This window comes from Corvus brachyrhynchos, unplaced genomic scaffold (genome assembly GCF_000691975.1).
Source record: "Corvus brachyrhynchos isolate BGI_N302 unplaced genomic scaffold, ASM69197v1 scaffold14, whole genome shotgun sequence".
NCBI classification, from domain to species: domain Eukaryota; kingdom Metazoa; phylum Chordata; class Aves; order Passeriformes; family Corvidae; genus Corvus; species Corvus brachyrhynchos.
Window position 1 is genome coordinate 8,045,650 of NW_008239110.1, and position 24,515 is coordinate 8,070,164.

At 38.3% G+C, this 24,515-nt stretch overlaps 1 protein-coding gene across 2 annotated transcripts in view; it reads right to left on the reverse strand.

Moving 5' to 3' along the window:
- The window catches only part of CDK19 (cyclin dependent kinase 19), a 104,505-nt gene that overhangs the window by 23,622 nt on the left and 56,368 nt on the right, over window positions 1-24,515 (reverse strand). For both annotated transcript variants that reach the window (XM_008637769.2, XM_017739620.1), the window contains exons 4-5: window positions 14,860-14,917; window positions 13,492-13,623 (exon numbers count right to left, since the gene is read on the reverse strand). In XM_008637769.2, coding sequence (XP_008635991.1) covers window positions 13,492-13,623; window positions 14,860-14,917 — 190 coding nt within the window. The remainder of the gene's footprint in view (window positions 1-13,491; window positions 13,624-14,859; window positions 14,918-24,515) is intronic.

A 24,515-nucleotide genomic window follows, 5' to 3' on the forward strand; every position in this document is an offset into this window, starting at 1 on the left:
GGAATGCCTCATTAAATTCTGCAAAGTTTAAACACTTCATAAATACAAGCAGTCTTAGTAAGTATTTATCTCCTATACTGTTCATAATAGTCAACCAAATACCAAATTTTAGGTCTAACTATGGAAAAGAAGTCCTTGTCTAGTGCCATTTAAGGTTTTCCACTTGTGATCCTTCAAAATTAATGATTATTACATCTATTCCAAATATATTCCAACTAACATGTACTACCCCTCAGAAGTGGGCAATGACAGAGCAGAGCTTAAAACACACAAGTAGTATTTTTCAAGTACAATGTATTATTAGTCTAATGCACATCATCTGCCTCTAGCCCAAAAGCAGCTTCTTATAATGTTGTATAAAAATTTCATTATAAATAAAACTTTTTTTAAAGCACGCACCAAAGTAAGTGGCAAAAATTATCCAACAATTACTTCTCTCCTCTCCCCTCTACTAATGATCAGGAGGGTGAGTGACCTCACTGCTCTTGAGCCAAAGTTAAAACTACTGAAGGTATCCATTTGTTATGTCCCAGACCCACTGAAAACTGGGACACAAAGGTCCTACAGAGTTGCACTGGGTACTAAATGTTTTCCCATCTGATGTCTTGGGAGGATCCTAATAAGTCTGCCAGAGTAACACAACCATTTCTGTAAAGATGGCTCTGTTTCCTACAGTCTCTTCTACTGTCATCAGGCTTCAGGGCAGACCCATGGTAAAATTTTTTTACTGTTTGTTGGGCTGGGTTGTTTTGTTGGAGTTCTCCTCCCCTCCCAAGACTTACAGATTCCTCACTTTCCCCAAGTTCACACTGGAACTGAGTGTAAGCCAATTTTACTCCCTGGCTCTAGAAAGACAAAAACTTCCCCAGGTTCCATTCAAACCTGTTCTCAAGTGAAATATTCTTCCACTATGACAATACTTCTCAAGTACTTACATAATTTTACAAAAAGAAAAAAAAAAATAGCCTTTTACGGATGGACACTTGTGATTGGTAAGCACACTTCCCATACAAATTACTAAAAGATTATTAAAATATTTCTATGGCTGTCTATGTCCCAGTTTTAAAACCTGGGGCTCTAATAGCTTTACAGGTCAGCTGAGAAAATCCTGTGTGTCCTGCTCTACTTCAGCACTGTAGCCAAGAAGCAAGAACAAAGGGATGGTGTTTCAACGATAGGGCTGATTAAGCAGACAAATGCTCGTGTATTCTTTCATTTCTGTGGCACAATAATCTCATGTCTGTATTTGTTCCAGTATCTTGGAAACATTATTTAAGAATAGTATGACCACTTAAGACAGTAAGACAATTTATTAAGCAATATCCTTGACTCTTAAAAGGAAACATCTTTTCCCATACATATTAACCAAAACTTTTCACTGAACACAGGACAGAACCCAAGATTCAATACATCGTAATTCTTAACTATATCCAAGAAAATAAATAAACAGTCTCTTAGTGTCATAGAATTCTTTAATAAAATTCTCTTAAAGAAAGTAAGTAAAGACTTGGAAAACACCTATTTAGGTGCAATCAATCTGAGGAATTCATCATTAGTGAGGTTTAGCACAATAGCATCAGTACTCAACCAAACTGCTTTTTCCTGTGGTAGTTTTGAACACAAAGTCTAGACTCTTGGACACATGTGAATGCTGGTAAAGGCAGTGAAGAGCAGAAGGACAGACAGCAGAATACAGCTTCCCTGCACCTGCCAAGGGCTAATGCAACAATCAGGGTACCCAAAAGCTAGTTAGCAAGGCCTTAGCCCAAACAAGGCTTTTCAGGTCATCTCTAAGAACTACAGCATTTACTTAAGATCCTCCAAAACTTTCCAATCAAGGCAAGGACATCAAGCACACCAACAGACTGGAAATCTGAAAAGGGGCTGTACAGGCAAATGTTTTTAATTTTTTTCAAGTAACCATTGAGTGGTCTAATGAAAAGGTATAACCTCTATTAAAAAATGTCCCATCTGATGCTGAGCACAACAGCACATTCTGGACATACTTGGAATCTTTATACACAAGAATCTAGGAGCACAGAGATACTACAGAAAAAGAGTTTATTAATTTTTATGCTGGTTTTAACACTAAATGAGATCTAAATAATGTATCTTTAACGAAGGATTTCTTTGGTCTGGTAAGGTGAACAGAACATGCCTGTTATATATGTTCTGTTATCACACATATACACAAGGGAAAGACCTTCCCACTCATACATGAAGCTCCCAATTTTTATGTGCTTCATTTAAACTGTAGTCAGCAAAACAGAAGGTTGAGGAAGTGGTTAGTAGCCTTTTAAATTTGACACCTTCTATAGAGAATGGAAAATGGAGTCAAACATTTACATGTGACAGGCTTTTCAAGGGGAAGCAAAAAAATCGTGTCAGTGGGTTAAGGGTCAAAAATTTGCCATCACTCTTTGATGCTGGGCAATGTTGACCAATTTTTAACAAACAGCATCTCAACAGACCTTGACTGAAGAATAGCTTACACTGTAAAGCCACGAAGATGACTTTGCTGCAGACAGAAACAACACCTCACACTAATCTGAGGTACGTTCACAGACAGCCAACCATGTATCTAAGAACAATGTTTTATTTCAAAAGCGCATCATCTTCTGTGCCATGATGTAACATCAAGATAATTCAAAACTCTTAACTGCAAAACCATACTAACTTGAATAAGTAATGAAATCCATTATCCTTACTTTTCTTTTTACCTGTATGCCTTTATCCTAGACCCTTAAATTAAACTGCCTTCTTCTCATGTTTGCACTAACAATTTAATTAATTTCAATTAATACAACCCTAAAAATTTTAAAGCATCTTGACTGAAATTCTGAGTTCACTTAAATCGTCATTTTCTGCAGTGTTTCAATGGGCCAGGCTTTCATTATTCTCTCTTAACAGAGGTATTTCTAGGTCGTCAAAATATTTTATTTTCCCACTTACATTTCTACTCCTCAGTGTATCATTAAATGAAGATCCTGGATTATATGATTTCAGACTTCTGCTATGCATTAGATACATTATCTAGCTTGCAACATTAGACTTAAATTACTGTGCTAAGCTTGACAACACAGATACAATAGATTTAGTACAGGGAGTGGCAACAAATCCAGAGGCCCTAGGTAGTCCTTTCATGCAGCAAAAATATGATTTCATACGGCAAAATCCTGTTAAAGAACTTAATCCTTAGTTTACAGAACTTCACATCCAAGAATTTGGAAATTCCAGGTTTACGGTTCTGCATGAAACATTGTATTTAACATGTGCAGATTCCTGAAGACAGGAATCATCAAGGCTGAAATCTTACCAACAATTGTACCACAGAGCACAAGAATTCGACTTTTGCCAGCATCAGCACCTTGAGAACAAAACCTTCACCAACATTATATTGCTTTTGCAAGGATTTTCAGTGTATTTTCTTTTCAAATACTCTTCTCTCCCCACATCAGCCCCAAATCCTACACATACCACATTTTCATCAGCAATTCTTTAACTCCTCACTTGTGTCTTCAAGACTACTGCTGTATAAACTACAGATTATCTATTACATTAGCTAGCAGTAGAGCAGCTAACTTCCTTGGGAGCATGGAGTGATGGTTGCATGAATGCAGAATAGAGTGACAGTTCCATCTTCTTCCTCCTCTTCTTTCAGTTCTTCCAGAACCTGGGGCTGCTCCAGCCTCAGGTGGTGTCACTTCAGGGCAAGGAATTAGGTCAGTGGGACAAGTGCTTAGTTCTGGCAGGGAAAGTGTGTTACAGCCTTGCTTTTTCCCTAATCCTAAATCTTTAGATTGTTGGAGATGGCAGAGGAACATTATGACAACTCCAGTACCTCCAAGATTCAGCAAAGAACATACTGCTACTTTTGTTTCAGCAACAGCCATGCTTAGGGTCCAAGAGGTACCCTGGCAAGCTCTCAAGCTTTTCACGGAAACAAGGCTAAAAAGAAAAATGGCCTTTCAGTGACAACTCTTCAAAAGTCTGAGGAATGGGTGACAAAAGGCAGCTTTGTCATTTCAGGGCTACTTGCCCCTACCAAATATCAAACAACTGCATCAAGTAAAGGAAGTATGAAAACTTCTTATTGCAAAGGTCACGAGTCTCTCTTATATTGCAAAGTATTAGGCAGGTCTAATACAGAAATTGTTACTATTTCCTCCTATAATGATGACAGAATTAAGAACAGGCAAGATTAGACACTGTTTGGTAAAATAGTATTTACAAAGCTTTTCAGGAAATACGCACAGCTCTGCATTTCATAAAATCATATGAAAAAACTACTGACAACAGCAAATAAGAAAGTGGTACATACTCTTTGAAAGGGAAATATAATTTTTTTTCTAATTAAATGCAAAATATTTTAATAAACCAGCTTTTTTTGTACACAGTGGAGCTCTGTGCAGGTAAACTCCATGCTAACTAAAGAGGAACAGTGACTTTGTTATCTGTTGTGTGCTCTCACTTGGCTTGTGTCCTTAGCTATTACAACTTTTTAATAGGTCCAATATGTCAACACCTTCAGAACTAACTTAAGGTCAGCTAAAGCCCTGCTATCTGGTAGACTGAGTTGTGATAAGGAACATCTGTGAAGAATACTTTCTTGGACAGTTCCAATTCACAAGCCATGACAGTCTTTTCTAGAAGTTATTAAAGCTTTTGATGCCTACTTTATTTCAGTCAATGGAGAGGAATGCACATGAACAAACCTTGCCTCCCAGACAGTACCATTGGAGAAGCTTCTTTGTCCTTCCAAACAGAGTGTTTTACTTTACAGTATCTTAACGTTTCTGTTACTAAGGTTTTCAGTCCTACAGTTATTTCTAGTAAGGCACTGACAACAACTCCAACGTAATTATAGGCAACTCCATTGGATAATACATGAAATAAACCGGCGTGAGGAATAATTCTGCTGTCAGTCACAGTTATTGACAAGAAGTCAACTTATGAAGCAATCACACCTGTCCTGAAAACCAGTCATTCTACTTGATCAGTGCTGTAATGTTGAAAGTTTCAGTTGATATTGCTGAAGTAATTATACCTGAGGATCAAACTGATGGATCAGCTAAAACAACTCCTCTGCACCAGAAGTATGCATCTTGTTAGGATAGCAAGCACTTGGTTTTCAGCCAAAATCAACTCTTATGAGCCAACTTTTCAGATTTGGTAGCAAAAAGCGCACATTAAAAGCCTTTATTACTGCACAGTATAATGAGGGTAAAATGTTTATGGAACCAGCTTTCACAAGGAAAACTCCTGTCTTACTTCCCTAAGTAATCTTTCTTTAAAAAACCTTAATCTTTTTTTAAACTGAGTTCATGGCATAGGTTGCTCAGGAAGATTAGAGAATCAATGCTGCTGCTGCAAAGCTCATCTGTCTGGTAAAAGGCGAAGTCAGTGAGATCCTAGGGAAGTATGAGGCCCCATGGTTATTAACAGTTTGGAAGAACACAAAGCTGATACTTGGAGGGAAAAACAATTAGAAGGAAAAAAGACACGGAACTAAAACTATGACCAGTATGGAGGATTTTTGGCCCACAAATCATTGACAACTCTTGATCTACATGGGACTAAGCGTAGACAGATTTTTGAAGGCACTTCTTGCTCAAAAGTGGGTTTTTATCACAGCTATTGCTATAGAGGATATTCTGCCTTCTGAGTACTTTTATATTCTTTTTCCTGTTCTAAAATAAGCCATGTACAGCCAAGTCAATGCAACAGCATATGTGCCAAAATACCAAACAAAACGGCAAAAGCATCCAGTACTTCCCTTTGTAAGTGTTGCAAGGGGAGAGAGTCATGAGAATACAAAAAGTATTGGGTGACCACATGTGGAAGCTTACACGTTAATTTACCAAGCAATCCAAATCAGGACAATTAGCAGATTGTAGTTGTGATTGAAGATTTAGTGGTTTTGTTCTCCTTTTCTTTCCTTTTTTGTTTTTATTGTCCAGAATGTGTGTATTTCTCAAGTTAATTCCAGATGCTAAGTGACATCCCAGGTCCTCAGACAAATAATCCATTCATTGAGTTAACAAAAACAATTTACAGCATACTTGTACTGGAGCACCCCATTATCCTTAACTGACTTTATCTCCAGTGCCGCTGTCCGTGGATTGGCGGTGCCGGATGGTGAGGTGCCGCAACCCTCCTAAAAGCATCTCCTTAGCGAAGCCACTTGGCAGGACCAGCACACACTCACACACACGCGCACGCACACACACACGGATAGCTCCAGAAAATGGGTCGATGACACAGAACAGGAAGGATCTTTGTATGGGGTTCCACGGGAGGTGTTTAATGCAGCCATGCTCCTGTAGGGTTCCAGGGATGAAGACAAAGAACATTGGAGGGTCCAGGTTTAAATACGGGAGCGGGCGATCATCACAGACCAATGATCCGAGGGCACGGGGCCAGTACAAAGGCGGGACTGGGGAATGGGAGCCAATGGGAAAACTCTGGGGGGGTGGTGAGGGGCAAGAGCCAATGGGGGGAACCTGGAGTGGAGAACTTTCTAGCGTGTGGGATATATAAGGTAACAAGGGGCAGGGAGGCCAACAGCCAGCCAGGAAAGCAGAACTGGGGTATATTAACATACCAAAGCACAGCATCCTGGGGGAAGCCTTTTCTGTCACCCTAACCTGGGGAGGAATCTCTGGTACTAGGGATGTCTCACCACTGGATTCTCTTTGGCCTTTGTACCACAGGCCCACCAGCCTCCATATCCAGGACAATACCATTAAGCAGCATCCCCATTTTATAGATAATGAAACAACACTTGGGATGGAATAAATGAAATGTGGCCAACTACACAACACTTGGGACTGAATCAGTATTTAAAGTCAAGTCTTTTGAGACCCAGCTTACTGTCCTAAGAAATGAAACTCAGTCTGGCCCGCTTTAAAGTACCTCCACTGGTTTTACACCAGCAGAGACAGGTCAGACTCACAGCACTGTTCTCATTCTTCTGACTGTTAAACTACTACAACACCTCTCAGACTCTTTAGAGTTGACAATGGCCAGCAGCTGTACTTTCTAACGTCCAGACATAACATATTTGAGAAGCAAGAGTAATAGAGGAGTTAGAAGAAAGCAGAACTAGATCACAAAAGAGTTAATGTGTTAAAGTTTGCAACAATCCTGCAGACTCTACTCCTTGAGTTGCTGTCAGCATCCCAAGCTTCCCAAAATACTTACTAATATAACTTTAAAATATTCTAATTAGGTGATCTAATAATCCTTTATATAACTTTACATTTCTTAGATTATTGTAGTAGTGTAGAAAATGCTTTTTATTTTTTAATAAAAGAAGCTTATATAGTATTCTAGACATATTTTCCTATTTTAGAGAGCAAGAAGAAAAAACAGCAGTAAATCATCCAGTATCTGCAATAACTAGATAAGAGAGCAGCAATTAATCCTTGGTATTAAAATATTTTGCCTCTCAGAAAAAGCGTAAGGACAACTTTGATAATCAAAATTAAGAAAGTTTACCACATGCCAAAACAAGCTTACCACAAAATATCATCTGAATCCAATTACTCCTCATGTTGTATAACATTTCCCAGGGCATGAACAAGGCTCCCTTCTTGGTGTAGCCTGAGCTTTTCTTTTCAGCATGCATAAATGAGTATTTTCAAGCCTCTCTGATTTAATTTTCTAGTTTTTCCACAACCCCATCCTCAAATCACAACCTCTCACAAACAAGAATGTGGATTCCTGTGCAGCAGTCAAATGCTGACTATGGATTTGTTCTTCTCAATTATTTCTCATGGATCTTTAAGAACTGTCCCCCTGCTCCTGTGACTCCACAGACAACAGGTGGGAACCTCCCCTGTACATTTCTCCTGAAGAGTTTTCAATCGTCTGGTTGGTCCCACCCGTAATTTCTCATTTACCAGATTTTCCAGATAGGTCTTATTTTTTTTCCTCCCAACCCTCCCAGAACATGAGACCAAAAGAATTTCAGGCATCAGTCCAAGATATCCAGAGGCCCACAGCCTGGCCAGCACACCAACAATCTGTGCACGCACAGTAAGGACATCTGATGCACTCGGCATGTGCGGGACTCACTGCATAAGCAATATGGAACACATATGGACATACTTCCTTCCTAAATCCAACATAATACACCCTAGACATTTCCCTCTCTTTTTTTCCTGCATGAGGGCAAACAGAGTTGCTGAAACTCTGACAGATCCTAGCATTCATTATAAATTCATTCATTCTGATACACCAAATATTTTCCTGTGACATGTGCTTTCAATGGCATTTTGATATCTGCTTATACCTTTCACACATTTCCAGTTTCCATAACTACATGGTAGTCTGGAAATAGAATGAGGTGACAGTGCACTACCCAGGCTTTGAATTACAGTTTCTCTATACCTAACTCTCATTTGGGCTGGTAAATGCAGTTACCACACAGCCATTTCTGACATTTCTGCTGACTTATAATTTAGACAAGTGCAAAAAGGTAACTAAGAAATAGAGATTTCTCAGGTTTCCAGACTTATTTTTTCACAATAAACAAGCCTACCCTTTTTTGGTTCATGACAGTGTTTTAGCCTTGCTTAATGGGTGGTTGAATGATCACTTTTTGTCAACAAAATCCAAACCATCTGAAATATTCTAAGTCACCTAATGCCATTTATCAAATATGCTATTGCTTTAAATTAAGGCAAGTGGTAAGGAGAGGTAAGATAACATGCTTGTTTGATAGCACTGATAACTATACAAGCTGCAGCTTGATAAAAACAAGTCATAATTATGTTATTACCTTGATATGCTACAAGATGCCCCAGAATGAATCATACTAGAGACTGCCACATGCTTTCTTAAAAACCTATGATGAAAGAGTTCTTCTACTTGCTTTACCTACTAAAACATTCTTTTCTAATCTGATGTTCCCAGAGTAAAAAAACCCAACTGATTAATGTCTCCTTTCAAGCTCAAAGTCAGCTTAACTTTTCCTTCATTTTACCACAATCATTTCCTTTGGTTTCCTTAAGATTAAAGTGCAGAAGTCTTTGCCCATGCAAGAAAGGAGCACTGTATCTTGCACTGTACCTTACTTCAACCTTGTTTCTTTAGTATTTTGAGCACAAAGACATTTTCCGTTGTCCTGGATTTTCTGGTCGTTCGGTAATTTTATTAAAGTTTCCATGATGGCAAGCAATTTACATTTTTGCAGTTACTTGGTTTCACCTGAAGCTTGTTCAAGTTACTTTTATTTGCAGGTTTTACATCTTTGCTAAAGTATTATAATGAACACAGATTCTATAGAATAGAAATAGAAACAGATTCTATTTTTGAATTATGATGCTGAAAATCTAGAAAACCTTGACCTGCCATAGTGAATTTAGTACAGATTAAATTGTGGTAATGGAAAAGAGAGTGAACTTTGGCTTCTACAACACCATTTTCCCAATTTGCATTCATCTGGTAAGTTAATTACTCATAACTATAGGAGCAGATATTACATGTGAAACTTTATTAACAAGTAGGGCTTACATTATAAACATTCACAGTTCAGGAAACGAAATAATACTCTCCATGAAACCCTAACATGGGCTTTTTACTATCCTTTTAACATGCAGAAAGCAAAAGCTATTTCTGTTCTTCAGCAATACTATATTCCCGATTCCTACATCTCTTTAAAACATGATGTCAAATATATGATGAACAACTACCTGTTCTGCAAGGAAATAAATTAAAAGTAGAATATTTCATTCATAGGAAGAGACAAACTAAATAAACAAAAAATGTCACTGAAAAATCACCCCTAAAATAATGAAATATGCTTAAGTATTGTTTTGTGTAATATATAGCACTTTCTAAACAGACTGTATTCACTCCAATTTTCCCTCAAAGTTAAACCCACAAAATGTAACTAAGATCAGGTCCAGAAATCAAAACCAAAAATCCTGAACAAGTCAAAAGTCAAATTCTAATTTCAGTCTGATCTTGTATGAGAATTATTTACATGCAAGCAAGCACACCTAAAGGCTTTATTACAAGAATAAACTGGAAACTATAGTAGACAGTGCCCAGGATATTTTGAATACACTGCTAATAATTAAATTATATGTGAAACAAAGATAAGGAAGAGAGTATTACATGTAGAATATAAAAAATGCATTTAAAATAAAGTAAAAACAAGATAAAGTCAGTAAAAACCTAAGCAAACATCTGAATCATGTAGCGGCTGTTGGACAATGTTGAGGACGTTGTAGAAGAGAACTGATGACAATGATTTCCTAGTAAATTCAAACAAAAATATTTCTCACTATGAAAAAACTGAAAGAGAAAACTCTGCTTTTAGCCTTATGTGTATTTACTAATCAATAAAAGTAATATATTATCTAAAAGACATGGGAAAATAGCTATGGAAAACAAGTAGCTATACTCAATAACCTGTCTTTTTTTTTTTATAATTTGCTATATCTAATCACCTTTCTTCTAAATTATTGTTTCCAACTCAAGAGCAATTATGTGAGAATCTTGATTTTTGAGTTATTACTAAAAGCAATACATTAGACTTCCTGAGAATTATGTAATATTAAGAGATCTTAAAATTGTATTTCTTGCACAGAGATTTAAGAGAAAGTTTTAAAAGTTGCATCATCTGCCAAAAACATTAGCATTTGAATTAAACTCTCACTAGCATGCTTAGCTCATGAAAATGGCCTTTTTTTAAGTGCACATAGTGCTTGAAGCAAAACACAAGTCTGGACTCAATAAACTGCATGAACATCACCGCTGTCATTTTGTTACTCTCTTGTTCCCTCTGCCTTAAAACTGCATATGTATCAGCTCCATGTACCTTTTTTCTTTTCCCTTCTCTTCAATCACATGCTCCTCTAATCCTTCAATCAGCCTACAAATCTCAACTTGCAACTTTCCTTGTTCTCATTTCCGTATTTTTTATCTTGCTGCCCAAACTGTTTTGAGTGCCCCTCAGCACTCCCACTGCATGCCAGGTACTATGTAACCATTCACACCCCTCCTGGGTGACTCACTGGTGTGATACAAGAAATAAAAGCCTCAGAAATAATAAACTACTAGCAAAACCAGATCTCTCCAAAGTACCATTGTCCTCTAAAGTTTCATAAGAACTTCTTGCCTGTGTTTTAGTATAAACTAGAGATCCCTTAGGGCAAGAACCAAGTTATTTATGACATAATTAAACAAACAACAGCATTATACTAATTCATCCTTCAAAGAGATACCCTGAGATAATGATACATATCACTCACCCAAATCTCTAAACAATATGCTATCTATCAAAACCAGGTAGCTGTCAGTTGAGGTAACTTCCCCATACCACACACACAGGTCAGTCAGTAATCTGGTCCATCTGCATCAGTGTTTTCCACTATGAACATAGGGCAATTTAACCATCTAATTTACAGGTGTTTGAGGCAATCCGGTTGGTATTTTCTTTAAAACACTTCTGCAAACAGAGACTTAGTAGCTAGCAGCCCAGTCTGCATGGTGGCAGGTATGAAGCAGGCTCTAAGAGTCTGCTTCTGCCACCACGGGATTGTGCCAGAACCATGCAGGGGACGGGGCATTACAAAGCTCCATCCCCAGCTCCCACTGGAGCAGATACCCTGGGATACCTCTGTCTCAGTTGAGGCAGAACTCCAGAGGGAGAGTGCTGCCATGCAGGAGTCAGTCTGCAGGGTGACACTGGCCTCACATTGGGAGATACACCCTGCTTGGGGCACTGGGACACCAGCAAAAGGAGCTGTGGGAGGAGGTGAAGAGACCATGGGGCATCAGGAGAACAAACAGAACACAAACACGGTTACTTCAGGGATGCTGAAAAGATTTCTAGAGGACTTGGGGGTAAACTATATGTGTCATTCCTCAGGTCTGCTACTGAGGAAGAAGGAAGAACTGGTTGGGGATATGATAATCAATGGCAGCCTTGGCTGTAACAACCATAAAACAGTGGAGTAACGAAGGCCAAGGAGCAGAGGTAACCAGCATGGTCAGAGGCTGGAGAGCCTGCTCTGGGAGAGGATACTGAGGGACATGGGCTTGTTCAGACTGAAGAGGAATCTATGAGCATCCCCCAGTACCTACACAGAGGTGACCAAGATGACGGAGCCAGGCTCTTACAACGGCATACGACAGGAGAGTGAGAGATTATTGGCATAAACCAAACCAAGAAATTGTAACTAGGTATAAAGAAAAAATTCTTTACTAGGAGGGTGATTTTGCAGTGGAACAGGTTAACCAGAGAGGGTGTGAAATCTTTGTTGTTAGAGGTTTTCAAGATGTAGCTGGCCAAACCCCTCAACAGACCAGGCAGAATTCATAATGGGCACTGCTTTGGGCAGGAGGATGAACAAGAAACCTCCTAAGGTCCCTTTTGACCTGACTGAATCTGTCTGCAATTAGTATTTTTCTTTGGACCAGGTTTTTGGTTTTGAAATGGATCAGATTTCCCCCACTTCTGATACTTCAGCTTCTGCTGCAGAGTTCTAGAGTACACAAAATAAACTCCTGCACTGGAGGAGTCCAAATGGAAGTGGAAAGGAGTAAAGAAATGAAAAGTACAAGTCTACATCAAAAAAGTCAGGTGTCAGTTCATTCATTCTCCAAACGTTTCCCTGTATATGGTAGTTGAATAAACAGGAGTTACTTGGGGAAAAAAAAAAACAACACACTGTGAGCCTTAGAAGTGTTGGTCCACCCAAGGGAACACTCAAACTGAGATGCCAGTATGACACAGTATTCTGTAACTCTCTGAAAAAAGGCCCACAAAGCATCTCCAAAGACTTCTGCAACAGAAAAATGCCTGCCCAGAAAGCCACCTCTGTACTCATAGGAACGATTTAACACTATTAACAGAGGGTCACTCTTTCCTTTGCAGTTCAATATGTAACCCAACCATGCAGCCAGGATACCTCCCATGCACCTCAATGCTCTAGTTCTCCAAACAGCTGGGCACCCAGGCGGATTGTGCTTCTGGAACTTAGCAGGGGACAAACAGCCTGGCTACCAGCATTTCCTGAACGTGGAGCTTCATAAATCATCAGGAGTAAACAACGTGCACATTATGCACAGCACAGGAGACCAGCCCTCTGCTTATCAAGCCACACATTTCATAGAAGCATCTAGACATGTAACACCCGACAAGACTGCCATAGCTGTTTCCCTTTTGAAGGTTTACAACATTACAAGATTCTAAGCCTATATTAAGAAAACATATAAACCAATTCAAAGGATATTTTTGTTTTAAAAACAAAACAAAACAAACAACATACTTTAAATGTCTAGGTTATATTGAAAAATAAAAGCACCATCTTCAAAAAGTTTTAATCTTGATTAATCTTTTATGGATGGGATCATCTGCTACTACTTCAGGGACAAAACCCCAAAACTAGCTGGTCAGCTGATCATCATATCTCTTGTAAGGCTACTATCCTTACAGAACTTGCAGGCAAACGTCCTTCTTACAGGACAACTTACCAATGGCCTTTGTGTAATGTCTGGCCCCAAGTAACAGCTCTGGAGCTCTGTACCAGAATGTCACCACAACTGGATCCAAGTCTGCCAATGGCTTCAAAGGCGAGTTAAACAATCTTGCAAAACCCATATCAGCTGGAGAATGGGGAGAAAAAATGAGAAGAGTATTTAAATTTTAATACAAATAAATCAGAATTTAACAGTATTGTCAAAAAACAACTACAACAATAGCTCAAAAACATTAAAAATTAAAAATCAAAGTTTCTAACAAAACAAAAACTACTTATAACAATACTGGACCAAATTTATCTAAGGCTAAATGCAATTTACTTCATTCCTAAGACTATGAAGGATAACATCTGGTGTTTTTTCATCATGGTATTGTAAAACTTTACATAACACAGATGCCTGTTCATTTTTTAAAACTGTAACAGAAACTTGGTTAACTGAAGTTGAGTAGTAGGTCTCTAATGTACATTTTCTCCTTTATTTTTATAGATGCTTACAAAACTGTGAGTCCTTGTGGCCGCTGTATATTTACCCAAAGTGCAAAACCAAAATGACTGCAGTGTAGATTGTTTTGCACTACTTTTCAAGGCGTGCCTCCTACTTGACTTGGAGGAATGAGGTTCAGAGTCAGTCAGCATGTGCTGTTACAGAGATGTATTTTAAAACTAAGCATTCATTCTATAGAATTCAAAAATTCTCTTTAGAATGAGCCTTGTAAGTAACAGTAAGAAATGCTAGATGGAATGCACAAAATTTGGTGTACTGTCAAACCCACACATTTTAAACCCAATTCAAATCTGAAACTTTTATTTTACACAAACTTGAGTATTGCCACATGCTTTATTTAAAAAAGGTAATACCCACATCACTAAAACTGAGAAGGTAATTAGATTTTGGATAAAGACCATCACAGCTACATGTGTTACTCATCTTGACACCAAATAACTTTTGTGTCGCAAACCTTTGGATCTCTACAAACATGTGCAGTAATGTTATTTATATTAAAAATTTTTAAAAAGCACAATTTATAAGTAACAATGCTAACTTATGCTAACTAATCATAGTAGAAGTCAAAAGAACCTTGGCCATCAGCACTGATCTCTGTAATTATTACTTTTTTGTTTCATACAGATGTTTTTATATATCATCAAATAACCTTGGCAAGCTTAGAAGTGTCTAATAATATACTTGGAATTTCTTAAGTCTGTAAACTCAGTGAATGAGATTCAAAATTGAACTAGCAGTTGTAGATGCATATACTCAAAGAATACTGAAGATCTGTTTCTATCTTACACTGAAGATGTCTTTTTTTTTTAATATTAAACCCTTAGCTGCACAATTAAATTTTCTCAAAATGTTTACCTATTTTAACTCTTCCTCTTTCAGGACCTTCACCCATTACCAGAATGTTTGCTGGTTTCTGGAAAACAAAAGTAGAATTTTTAGCTGACCAGCCTCTGTTGATTATTTTTAAGAATAATAAAATTACATACATTTATTTTATAATGAAAACATTTCTAGAAATATCCTTAAAAGTCTAAAATTACCATACCTTTATGTTGCTGACATTTAGTTTTTATCTCTATTTACCAATTTCACAATTAGAAAACAGAAATATACTTTGACATTTCACAGTAAGAAATGCCATCTTTAACTAAATGTGCATTTCCATTGTTACTAGAATGATTATACTCACTGGAGAGATTTTCTTCTACAGGGAAGTTTTATATCAGGCTAACTTTTATGCTACACATAAATAATCTGGTAAGAACCACTTTTGCTGGTGTAACTTATTTACAGTGATGCCAAATCTTGGTATGCAAATGGATAGGTGAGAGTCATTTTTGTTATCATCCAATATAACCACATTTTTAGAGCTGTGCTTGTTTTTAGTGTATGAATGATAAAAATTGCATGGGCAAAAGCACTTTTTTTTCCACAAAGTTGATTTCATGCTATGAGAATTCACTGGAAACAGGAGTATACACACACAGCTACATCCCAAAAGCTTTTGACAGTGCAGACAGCAGCTTTACAAGGAGAACAAAACCTTTATAGGCATTTTTTGCAATCTATTTGTTTGCAACCAGCTGTTTGTGAACACCACATAAAATCTGCACATGACATCACAGCAATTGTTCTGCAATTAGGATCTAGGTTCCCTCAGACATCAACAGTCATTCCTTGGAAGCTTTTGCCCTATTGTGTTCACAGCTGTAAAAAAAGTAAACAAGATTGAAAACATTAAGTGATTTGAATGAAGAGATGCATAACAAAGCTTCAAAGCAGAATTTTTAGAATGTTCATCCAAACAATAATTATATTTAAATCCTTAATGCCTACAGAGGGGTCTGCTCAAGCAGGATTTGTTCAAGAATCTGCAAGAGATGTCCACAAAACCAGTGTCAGAATCTCACTTGAATTCTCAGTTCCTTGCCACTATTCACCTGAAATGAGACACTCAAACTAGAGTTACTAATTTGGCTCCAAATTACACATATTTAAGCTTTTTTTAAAAAGCAAGCAAACAAACAAACAAAAGCACCCTACTTCACCTATTCTTTCCCCTTTCCCCAGGAAGCTGGTTTTTCCCACCCCACACCCAGTGCTAGACATTGTTTCTTCCCTGGCTCCAACCACTGCCTCTCTTTCTAAATGCATCTTTTATTCCCCCTTTTTTAATTTCTAATTCTCAACACCATCCCTGACTTTTCATTCCCCAACATGTATCTGGAATCATTCAAGAGGGAATATGCACTCCCTTCTTGGAAACACAAGAGTGATTTCAATTGACCTTGAGCAAACACTCGCCAGCAAATCCAGGAAAGAGAAAGATGATGCTTGCTCTTAGCTAATATTTAATGATAATAAAATCAACACCTCAAGGCAATTGTCAAATGCTGGTTGTACGTTTATGTATTACCCTGAATTGAATATTCCAGAGAACAGAATAATCACTTTCTGCATATTCAGTAACCAGGCAGCAAGAGAAGCATGCCAAGTTGACACTACATTTTACCTTTGTTAGAAATCATATGGCTACAATTGTCCTAACCAAGAGAGCAAAACTCCAGTTTCCTTGATGAAATTCTTCCTAAACTTTTACCTAGCAACTTTGATTCAGAATTGAGTATGAGTTTACTGGATTGATGCTCCAAAGCCAATTGTATGAGGTTCAACAAGGCAAAGTGTTGGGTCCTGACCTTGGGTCACAACAATCCCATGCAGTGCTGCAGCCTGGGGAAAAGTGGCTGGAAAGCTACAGCAACAGGCACTGGAACTGGATGCCCAAGAAACTGGTAGAATCACCATCCCTGGAAGTGTTCAAAAAACATGAGGATGTGGCACTTGAGGGCATGGATTAGTGGTACACATGGTGGTGTGAGGTTAATGGTTGGACTTGATCTTAGAGGGGTTTTCCAACCTTAATGATTCTATGAATCAAAAATACTTCAACTGACCTTTACATTCAGGATTGGATTTTAAGCACTATAAAAATGCATTTATTTGTCAAATGAAGAAAGCTGATAAAAATGTAGCCACTGCACTGATTTATAAGTCAGGTTTTTTCTAATAGAAGAATTACAGTTGTAAGAAATAAACATTATAACTGCAGGAGATGTACAAAGATAAAAATTAAAATCTAAGCAGAAACAACAGGATTCTCAAAAAGAATCTCACAAGAGCCATATTTTATCTGTGACAATACAATATTCTCCAAGCAGCAATTTCTTCAGAGAAAAAAACTCCCAACTATTTTATCTGCTGACATAATCCACAATATTCACAGAATAGTTCAGGTTGGAAAGGACCTCTGGAGAGCATAAAGTCTCAAAGCAGGATTAACTACAGCAGATTGCTCAGGCCTGAGCCCAGCTGGGTTTAACCTCCATGGATGGAGACTTCACAGCCTGTCTCTGAAACCTCCAGTGTTTGACCACTCTCACAGTAAAAAAGGTTTATCGATACACTATATTTACATCTACTGCCTCCTGTTCTACCACTGGATAGCACTGCAAGGAGTCTGGCTCAGTTTTCTTTATTCACACTTATCAGGCACATATACACATTGATAAGATCCCACAACCCTTCTCTTCTTGAGATTGAATAGCCCCAGCTCCCTCAGCCTCAGACTCCCCCAAGCCCTAGGAGACCACCTTAGTGCACCCATGAATACAGGGGATACACTAGCTTAGAGTCTATGGAAGCAAGAGACTTGTCCATTTATGTATTTTTTAAGCCAGAATGTTTTGAAGAAATGTTGTTCTGATTTAAATCTGTTCTAATATGTAATCCACCAAGGATGAGAACCCCGCTCAGGCAGCCAGCAGAGAAACAAACTGATTTATAAATTCGCAGATGTCATGTTCATTAGCTCTTGTGAACCCTTCTGAGAGAGTCAGGGGCAGGGGAAACAGAGAAGGAATAAAATGGGAAACAATTAAAGACTTATTTCCAAAACAGCAAGTGCTTCTCCTGAGGCACCACCACCGGTGTGAAGACAGCAGGCATTTCATGGATGGCAACCTGACACCTGCAGGATCCCCACTGTCTCAGTAACATCTTGCATCGTGGCACCTTCCTGCAAGGTGAGAAGTCTTGGTTCCACCCTGTTCCTTAAATAACAAGAAGCATGTATCTCGACTTCTTATTTCCCACATGAGCAATTTTACCACTTGGTTATCTACTAACCAGCACTTCCTGAGTTCCTCTTGCTAATCAGAGCTGTTCTGGCTGGGAAAGGCTAAACACTAAACCTGATGGGACCCACCTTTTCGAGATGCAATATATGATATCCAGTTCCTGTGCCCATGAATTTTTATTTAATAAACAGTCACAGAGGAGCTTAAAACATAGTCACATATTTTGTGGTTGTTTTATATAATAATGGCTTGAATACTGTAAAGCTCGCCCCAGAGTCTTCACAATGCACATACCACGTTGAGAGTAACACAACCCCCACAGAGCAGCAGTGCTTGGCTAAACAAGCGGCACCAAGGCAGAGCAGCAGAACTTTAGGTGCTCAGGTATGGACGAAAGACTGGTTTACTTCAGAGGGATTAATCTGGCATCAGAGATCCTCAGGAAACTATGTAATGAAGGTTTCCATCATGAGGTAAGAGAAAGGACTACTAAAGGGGAATTCAAACAATCTCTGCTTCTTGGAGAAGGTAGAACGTGTTAGTTCTACCTTAGTTCTTAGAAATCTCTGAAAATGTACCATTTAAATATCAAAACATTTTACTCCAAGATAGTCACTTAGTCGACAATAAAACTACATTTTAGTACACTATAGTTACTGGACAGCTGCAAAAATCAGATTAAAATCAGGAATTAAAAAGCCCCACACTTCATGTATGTTCAGCCTACATGTAAGTCAGAAGCACCAGTCTAGTCCCTAACAAAAATCCTACTGCTATCCATGTGGTGAAGAAAACAGGGTTTCAGGTGGAAGGAACCATCAAGAACCAAGCAGCTAAAGACCAAAAGCTGACACATACTTAAGAGTAAATCATGTCTCTATCCAAGAGGACAGAATTTTAATAAAGAAAGTTTGAGAAGCCCTGCTTAAAATTATTAATTAACTCCTCTAGAGTAAAGGGTGGGACAACTCAACAAGTAGTATACTTTTCAACCAGTTACATCCTAATTAATACTCTGTTTCCCTCATACTCTCCCCCCTTCCTGAGAACACAAACACCAGCTGGGAAGCAAAGTGATGCTGCTGCATCTCCCCCTATCTAGTTGCTATAGGAACAACAGAAACAGTAAGAATTAGGAGTCTCACATTTAATACAAGCTATAAAAATGAACAAGTGAATCCCTGCTGAGAAATTCAGTTGAGGTTTGACTGTCTAAAAAACATTTGCAAAAAGAGCAAGGTCAACAGCAACAAACAACTGAAGCAAAAATCTGAAATATCTGCAAAAAGGAATGAAGATGATGACGATTCTTTACAAGTCTTTACAATAGGTTATTTACAAGCAATAAGCATGGATAATAACATTTACTTTTCTACATTGGTGGGGGAGAGGGAATAAAGCAATTAAAAAAAATCTCGGTGGGAGAGAAATGAAAATGTTGGACTAACAAATGCGTTTTCACAAATATTGGAAGTGCCATGACTGGGACTCATCCATCTGAAGATACGCTTCTTAGTTTAATATTTAGACAGTAAAACAGAAGAAAGGTTGAAAGAAAAGAAACCATTTATGGTATTAAAAGGCTATAACAGTTCAAAACAGGAACAACAACCTAACAATAGATGGCAATACTTCAGTTTTAATGGTTGTTGTTATCTCCTGAACTACAGCAGTGACACAGTTCTTAAGAGATTTGGTGCAGAACTACAGTCCTGTGAGAAAATGTCCATAGGGATATACCACTCTCCATGCACCATTCTTTATTGTTTATATCCAAACAAATGTGTTTCCCTTTTGGAATGTGTCACTGGACAAAGAATAATCTGAAATTAGGAGGCTTCTATTGTAACAGAGATTGCAAGTCTTACAGATAAAAGCTCTCCCCACAGTTACTGACACTGCCTTGTGATGAAGTCTTTTCAAGTTTCCATTATTTAAAAAACCAATTGTAAACAGCACAGTGTTGATACATAGAGATAACTTTCATTTCACAAGCAAAAATGAGAGCAATAGTATTTTTGTCTCAGCTGTTAGCATGCTGCTCTCCAAATGACAGAGGTCCTGAGTGAGATGGTAGTGTTCCACTCTGCAGGCACCACTCCAAAGACCACTGAGCCTTTCAGTTCAAGATTAAGAGTGAGATGCTGACTGTTCACAGAAATTTGCAAACAAAGCTTTTGTTCTTCTCATCTGTAAGGAAATGTAGGCACTTCCCTGCCTTAAACCCACTGTTCAAACCCAGACATTGTGCTCAGATCAATTAACTGGCACATATGTACTAACACTGCTGCTAATAATTGAGCTAATTAAATCTAATTTAAAAAATTAAAGGCTCTTAAAATATTTTATATGCACTGCAAACCTCCAAATCATTACCACTTCCATATAAAATACTTCCATATATTAAAATGCACGTAGGAAAATTGTTATCTCCGCTTCTCTTTTTTTAGAAAGCTGGCCAACATTTTTCTGATACTGAAGCACTAGACAGAAGTATACCATACAGAGTAAAATATCTTCACATCTGCTTCTCTTTAGCCTTACACACTGCAAATTCATATGAGAGTCACTACTCTGATTACATACCCATCAATTTCAACTTGGTTTTTATCAGATATTATCCTTAATGTTACAAAAGCCTAACTATATTTCATTATATTTTTGGCCTAGATTTGTAATCCATACAATTTTCTTCCACTATTTCTCTCTTCTGTTGAAATGATTGACCTTGCAAAGTAATATCATTAAAAAATCCCATCAAGATATTTATCATTTCATTCGAATCAATAATGTAATACAGATATTATCAAATTATCAAAAGGCCAAACATAAAGCTGATTACTACAGCACATGATCTAAAGTGTCAGCAAAATCACAAGGAATACAAAATTCTTTGAAATGGTAGATCATTCAACTGAACTCAAAACTTATCTAAATCTGAAAAGGAGGAAAAAAATAAGAGGTAAACACATTAAGTAAATATAAGATTACACAGGAAACAAAGAGTACCATAGAATGCTTTTATCCCATCCAGCAGAGTGTTTGTGCCTCTGGGATAACAGATTTTAAAAGGGAAAAAAAAAGTTATTACACAGAATTAATTGAGATCAGAGTAGAGAAGAGTGGGAATATGTGAGAGAAACTCTGCAGACACCAAGATCAGTGAAGAAGGAGGGGCAGGAGGTGCTCCAGTCTCTGGAGCCACAGTTCCCCTGCAGCCTGCGGTGCAGACCATGGTGAGGCAGGATGTCTCCCTGAGGCCCACTGTGGTCCACAGCGGAGCAGAGATCCACCTGTGGCCTGTGGAGAAACCCCTGCTGGAGAAGGTGGATGCCCAAAAGAATTGTGACACAGGACTTGTGATTCCAGGGGGGACCCATGCTGGAGCAGCCTGTTCCTGAAGTGCTGCACTTCATGAAAAGGGAAAAAAAAAAAAAAAAAAAAAAAAAAAAAAAAAAAAAAAAAGACCACACTGGAGCAGTCTGTGAAGAACTGAAACCCGTGGGAAAGACTGCTCTGAGAAGTTCATGGAGGAGTTTCTCCCGTGGGAGGGACACAGGGGTGGAACAGGGGGAGGACTCTCCCCTCCCTAAGGAGGCAGCAGTGGCAGAACCAGAATGGGATTAATTTGCTGCTAACCCCACTCCCTATCTCCCTGTGCTGCTGAGTGTAGGGAGGAGGTAGAGAATTGGGAATGAAGTTAAACCCAGGAAGGACAGAGGGTTGGGTGGGGGGAAGGTGCTTTTAGGATTTATTTTACTTCTCATTATCTGGCTCTGATTTTGATCGGGAATAAATTCAACTAATTTCCTTAAGTCTGGTTTGGCTGTGATGGCAATTAGTGAGTGATCTCTCCCTGTCCTTCTCTCACCCCATCAGACTTTTTTTCCTACTTTTTTTTCCCTGTCCAGTTGAGGAGGCTTTGGTGGGCACCAGACATCCAGCCCATATCAAACCACCATAAAATGGTACACAAAATTTTACAGCTAAGTGTCACCAGATTGGATCTTTTAAAAATTTTCCGAAATTAATTTTATTATCATTAGAGGAATATTAGTGACAACGGAAACATTTAAAAATGCATGGTAACTTTTTATCTCTACTCTTCATCCTCATAAAATAATTTTAAAATGAATTGTGTACAGAACTGATAAAGAAATGGAAGCATGTGCCACTCTTTGAGGGGGAAAAAACCTCTCTTGCATGATTCTGAGATATGGCAACTGGATATTCCATCACAAACCATGCTGTCGGATTATGGTAGTGACTTATGTATTTCATAGCAGCTGAACTGATCATGGTCAAAACAGTCATTTAACTCCAGATACCAGGAATTCTAACAGCAACTACAGCTGCAGAATTTACCTGAGACTGATGGTAAAACATATTACTAATTAGGAGTGGGAACAAACTATACAGAAGATACCTGAAGTATTTCTTTGGAATTCCTTAGGTAAAGATTTTGGTTAATCACTTTCCTTGCTTGTATTCATTATGTCTTGAGAGGGGAAATGTGCTGTTTTCATACGGAAGTTAGCTAGCAAAGAAATCTTTTCATGTTTATATACTCTTACAAAACTTTTCTCTGCACAAAAGCAAAAGAAAGCAGAAACACAAACTTTGTCCACAGTGCAACCATGTATCTGCACATATTTAAAAAAAAAAAAAGTCCCTGAATTAAATTTAAGGTGATCTAGCCTTCAACAAAAGCAAAGATGTCACTATATAAGCTTCATTACAGATTGATTTAAACCAGCCCAAGAATCTGGATACTCATCTGGAGGATCAGTCAAAATCACACAATGCTTTGAGCTGGATAGGACCTCTGGAGGTCATCTGGACATTTTGCAGCTCAAAACAGAGCCAAACTTGAAGCTGCATCAGATTGCTCAGTATCATGATCAAGGGAGCTGGAAGTCTCGAGTACTGGAGGGTACCCTTCTGGTGGGCAATGCCTGGCACTGTCTGACAAAAAAATTGTTTCCCGTCACCTAGTCAAAATGTCTCTTGTTACAAAAAGGATCTGTCCCCTCTCCTCCTTCTGCATTTCCCTTAAGAAGGCTTCACCTTTTCTACAACCCCCATGAGGCAGCTCAAGTCCCCTCAAAGCACTCATGCTGCCGAGTGCAGTGGCAGCACAGCTGACGCTCACAGAGCCATCTCTGTCACTCTGCTGTAACCAACCTTATTGCACCTTCGCCTGAACAGCTCCAGAGCCACACACTTAACACCAGAAAAACATATCTGAGATGACAGCATCAGCCTGGAAGTCCAGTCACTAGAGCACACTCACTACAAAAGTATTTTACCGAAGGGAGAGGCAGACTTCCCCACTCCTGCCTCCATTTTAACCAAATCACACACAGATGTACATTCTATTCAAGTTGCTATGCCTTCATATATAACCTTAACATAATGAAATCAATGGTCAGGTAGACTATTCATGTCTCTGTTTGACTTCATTTTTCATAGGTCAGATGTTCTCTTGACATGTAATTAAGCATGTGCCTCAACTGACATTAATTCTTTGAATTCACTCCCCTTGGTTCTATCTAGGCCTTCCCCAGAAATGGCCAAAACATCCAGGTTCCTTATAAGAACGTTCTGCTTCAAAATCCACTTGAAACAATGGTTTCTTAGGCAATTTCTAGAAAAAATATTTAATTCATAAACTCATGGTGTTTGATCATTATTGAAACAGGAAAAGACTATTCACCAACTATACTCCCTGGTTAACCAATGGATAATATAGTTGCACTTATGTCATTGGAAAATTGACTGTAAACAAAAGGGGAATATAAAATAAGAGTAATCATAAGAAGAGTATAATTCTGGGCTACATAGAAGTTCAGAAATGAAACAGTCTTCCTTTCACACACCATTTCAGGTTTCTTATGGTTGACAGGGCATTAAATTACTGCAAGACAAAAATGAAGACTCCCTACAATTTTGGATGCTGGGCATTGCTTTGATTAAAACGATCTTCACAACGTAGCAGTGTACCAATAGTTTCACCCCAATCAAGGGCAATGCAAGTTAAGTGAAAAAGAAAAGGATGAAAAAAACCCACATTAGCAGAATGCCAAAACATTTGACATAAATTAAATTTTATGTTGCTATGCAACATTATCCAAGGCATTCTGCTGTTACTAGTGCTGCAATAGCATACTTGAACTTAAAATGTTACATGCAACCTTGAGAAGGACAAAGAAGGGGGAAGTCAGAAACAAAGAGAAGAATATGATCATAAATTTTCAATGAAGAAGAAAAGGTCATAAAGCAAATGTTCAAGTAATATGCTAAATTCACATTATCCCAGGGATTTTCAACACACTGCAATACACATTCCAGCAATATTCCCATGAAGCTACCCAG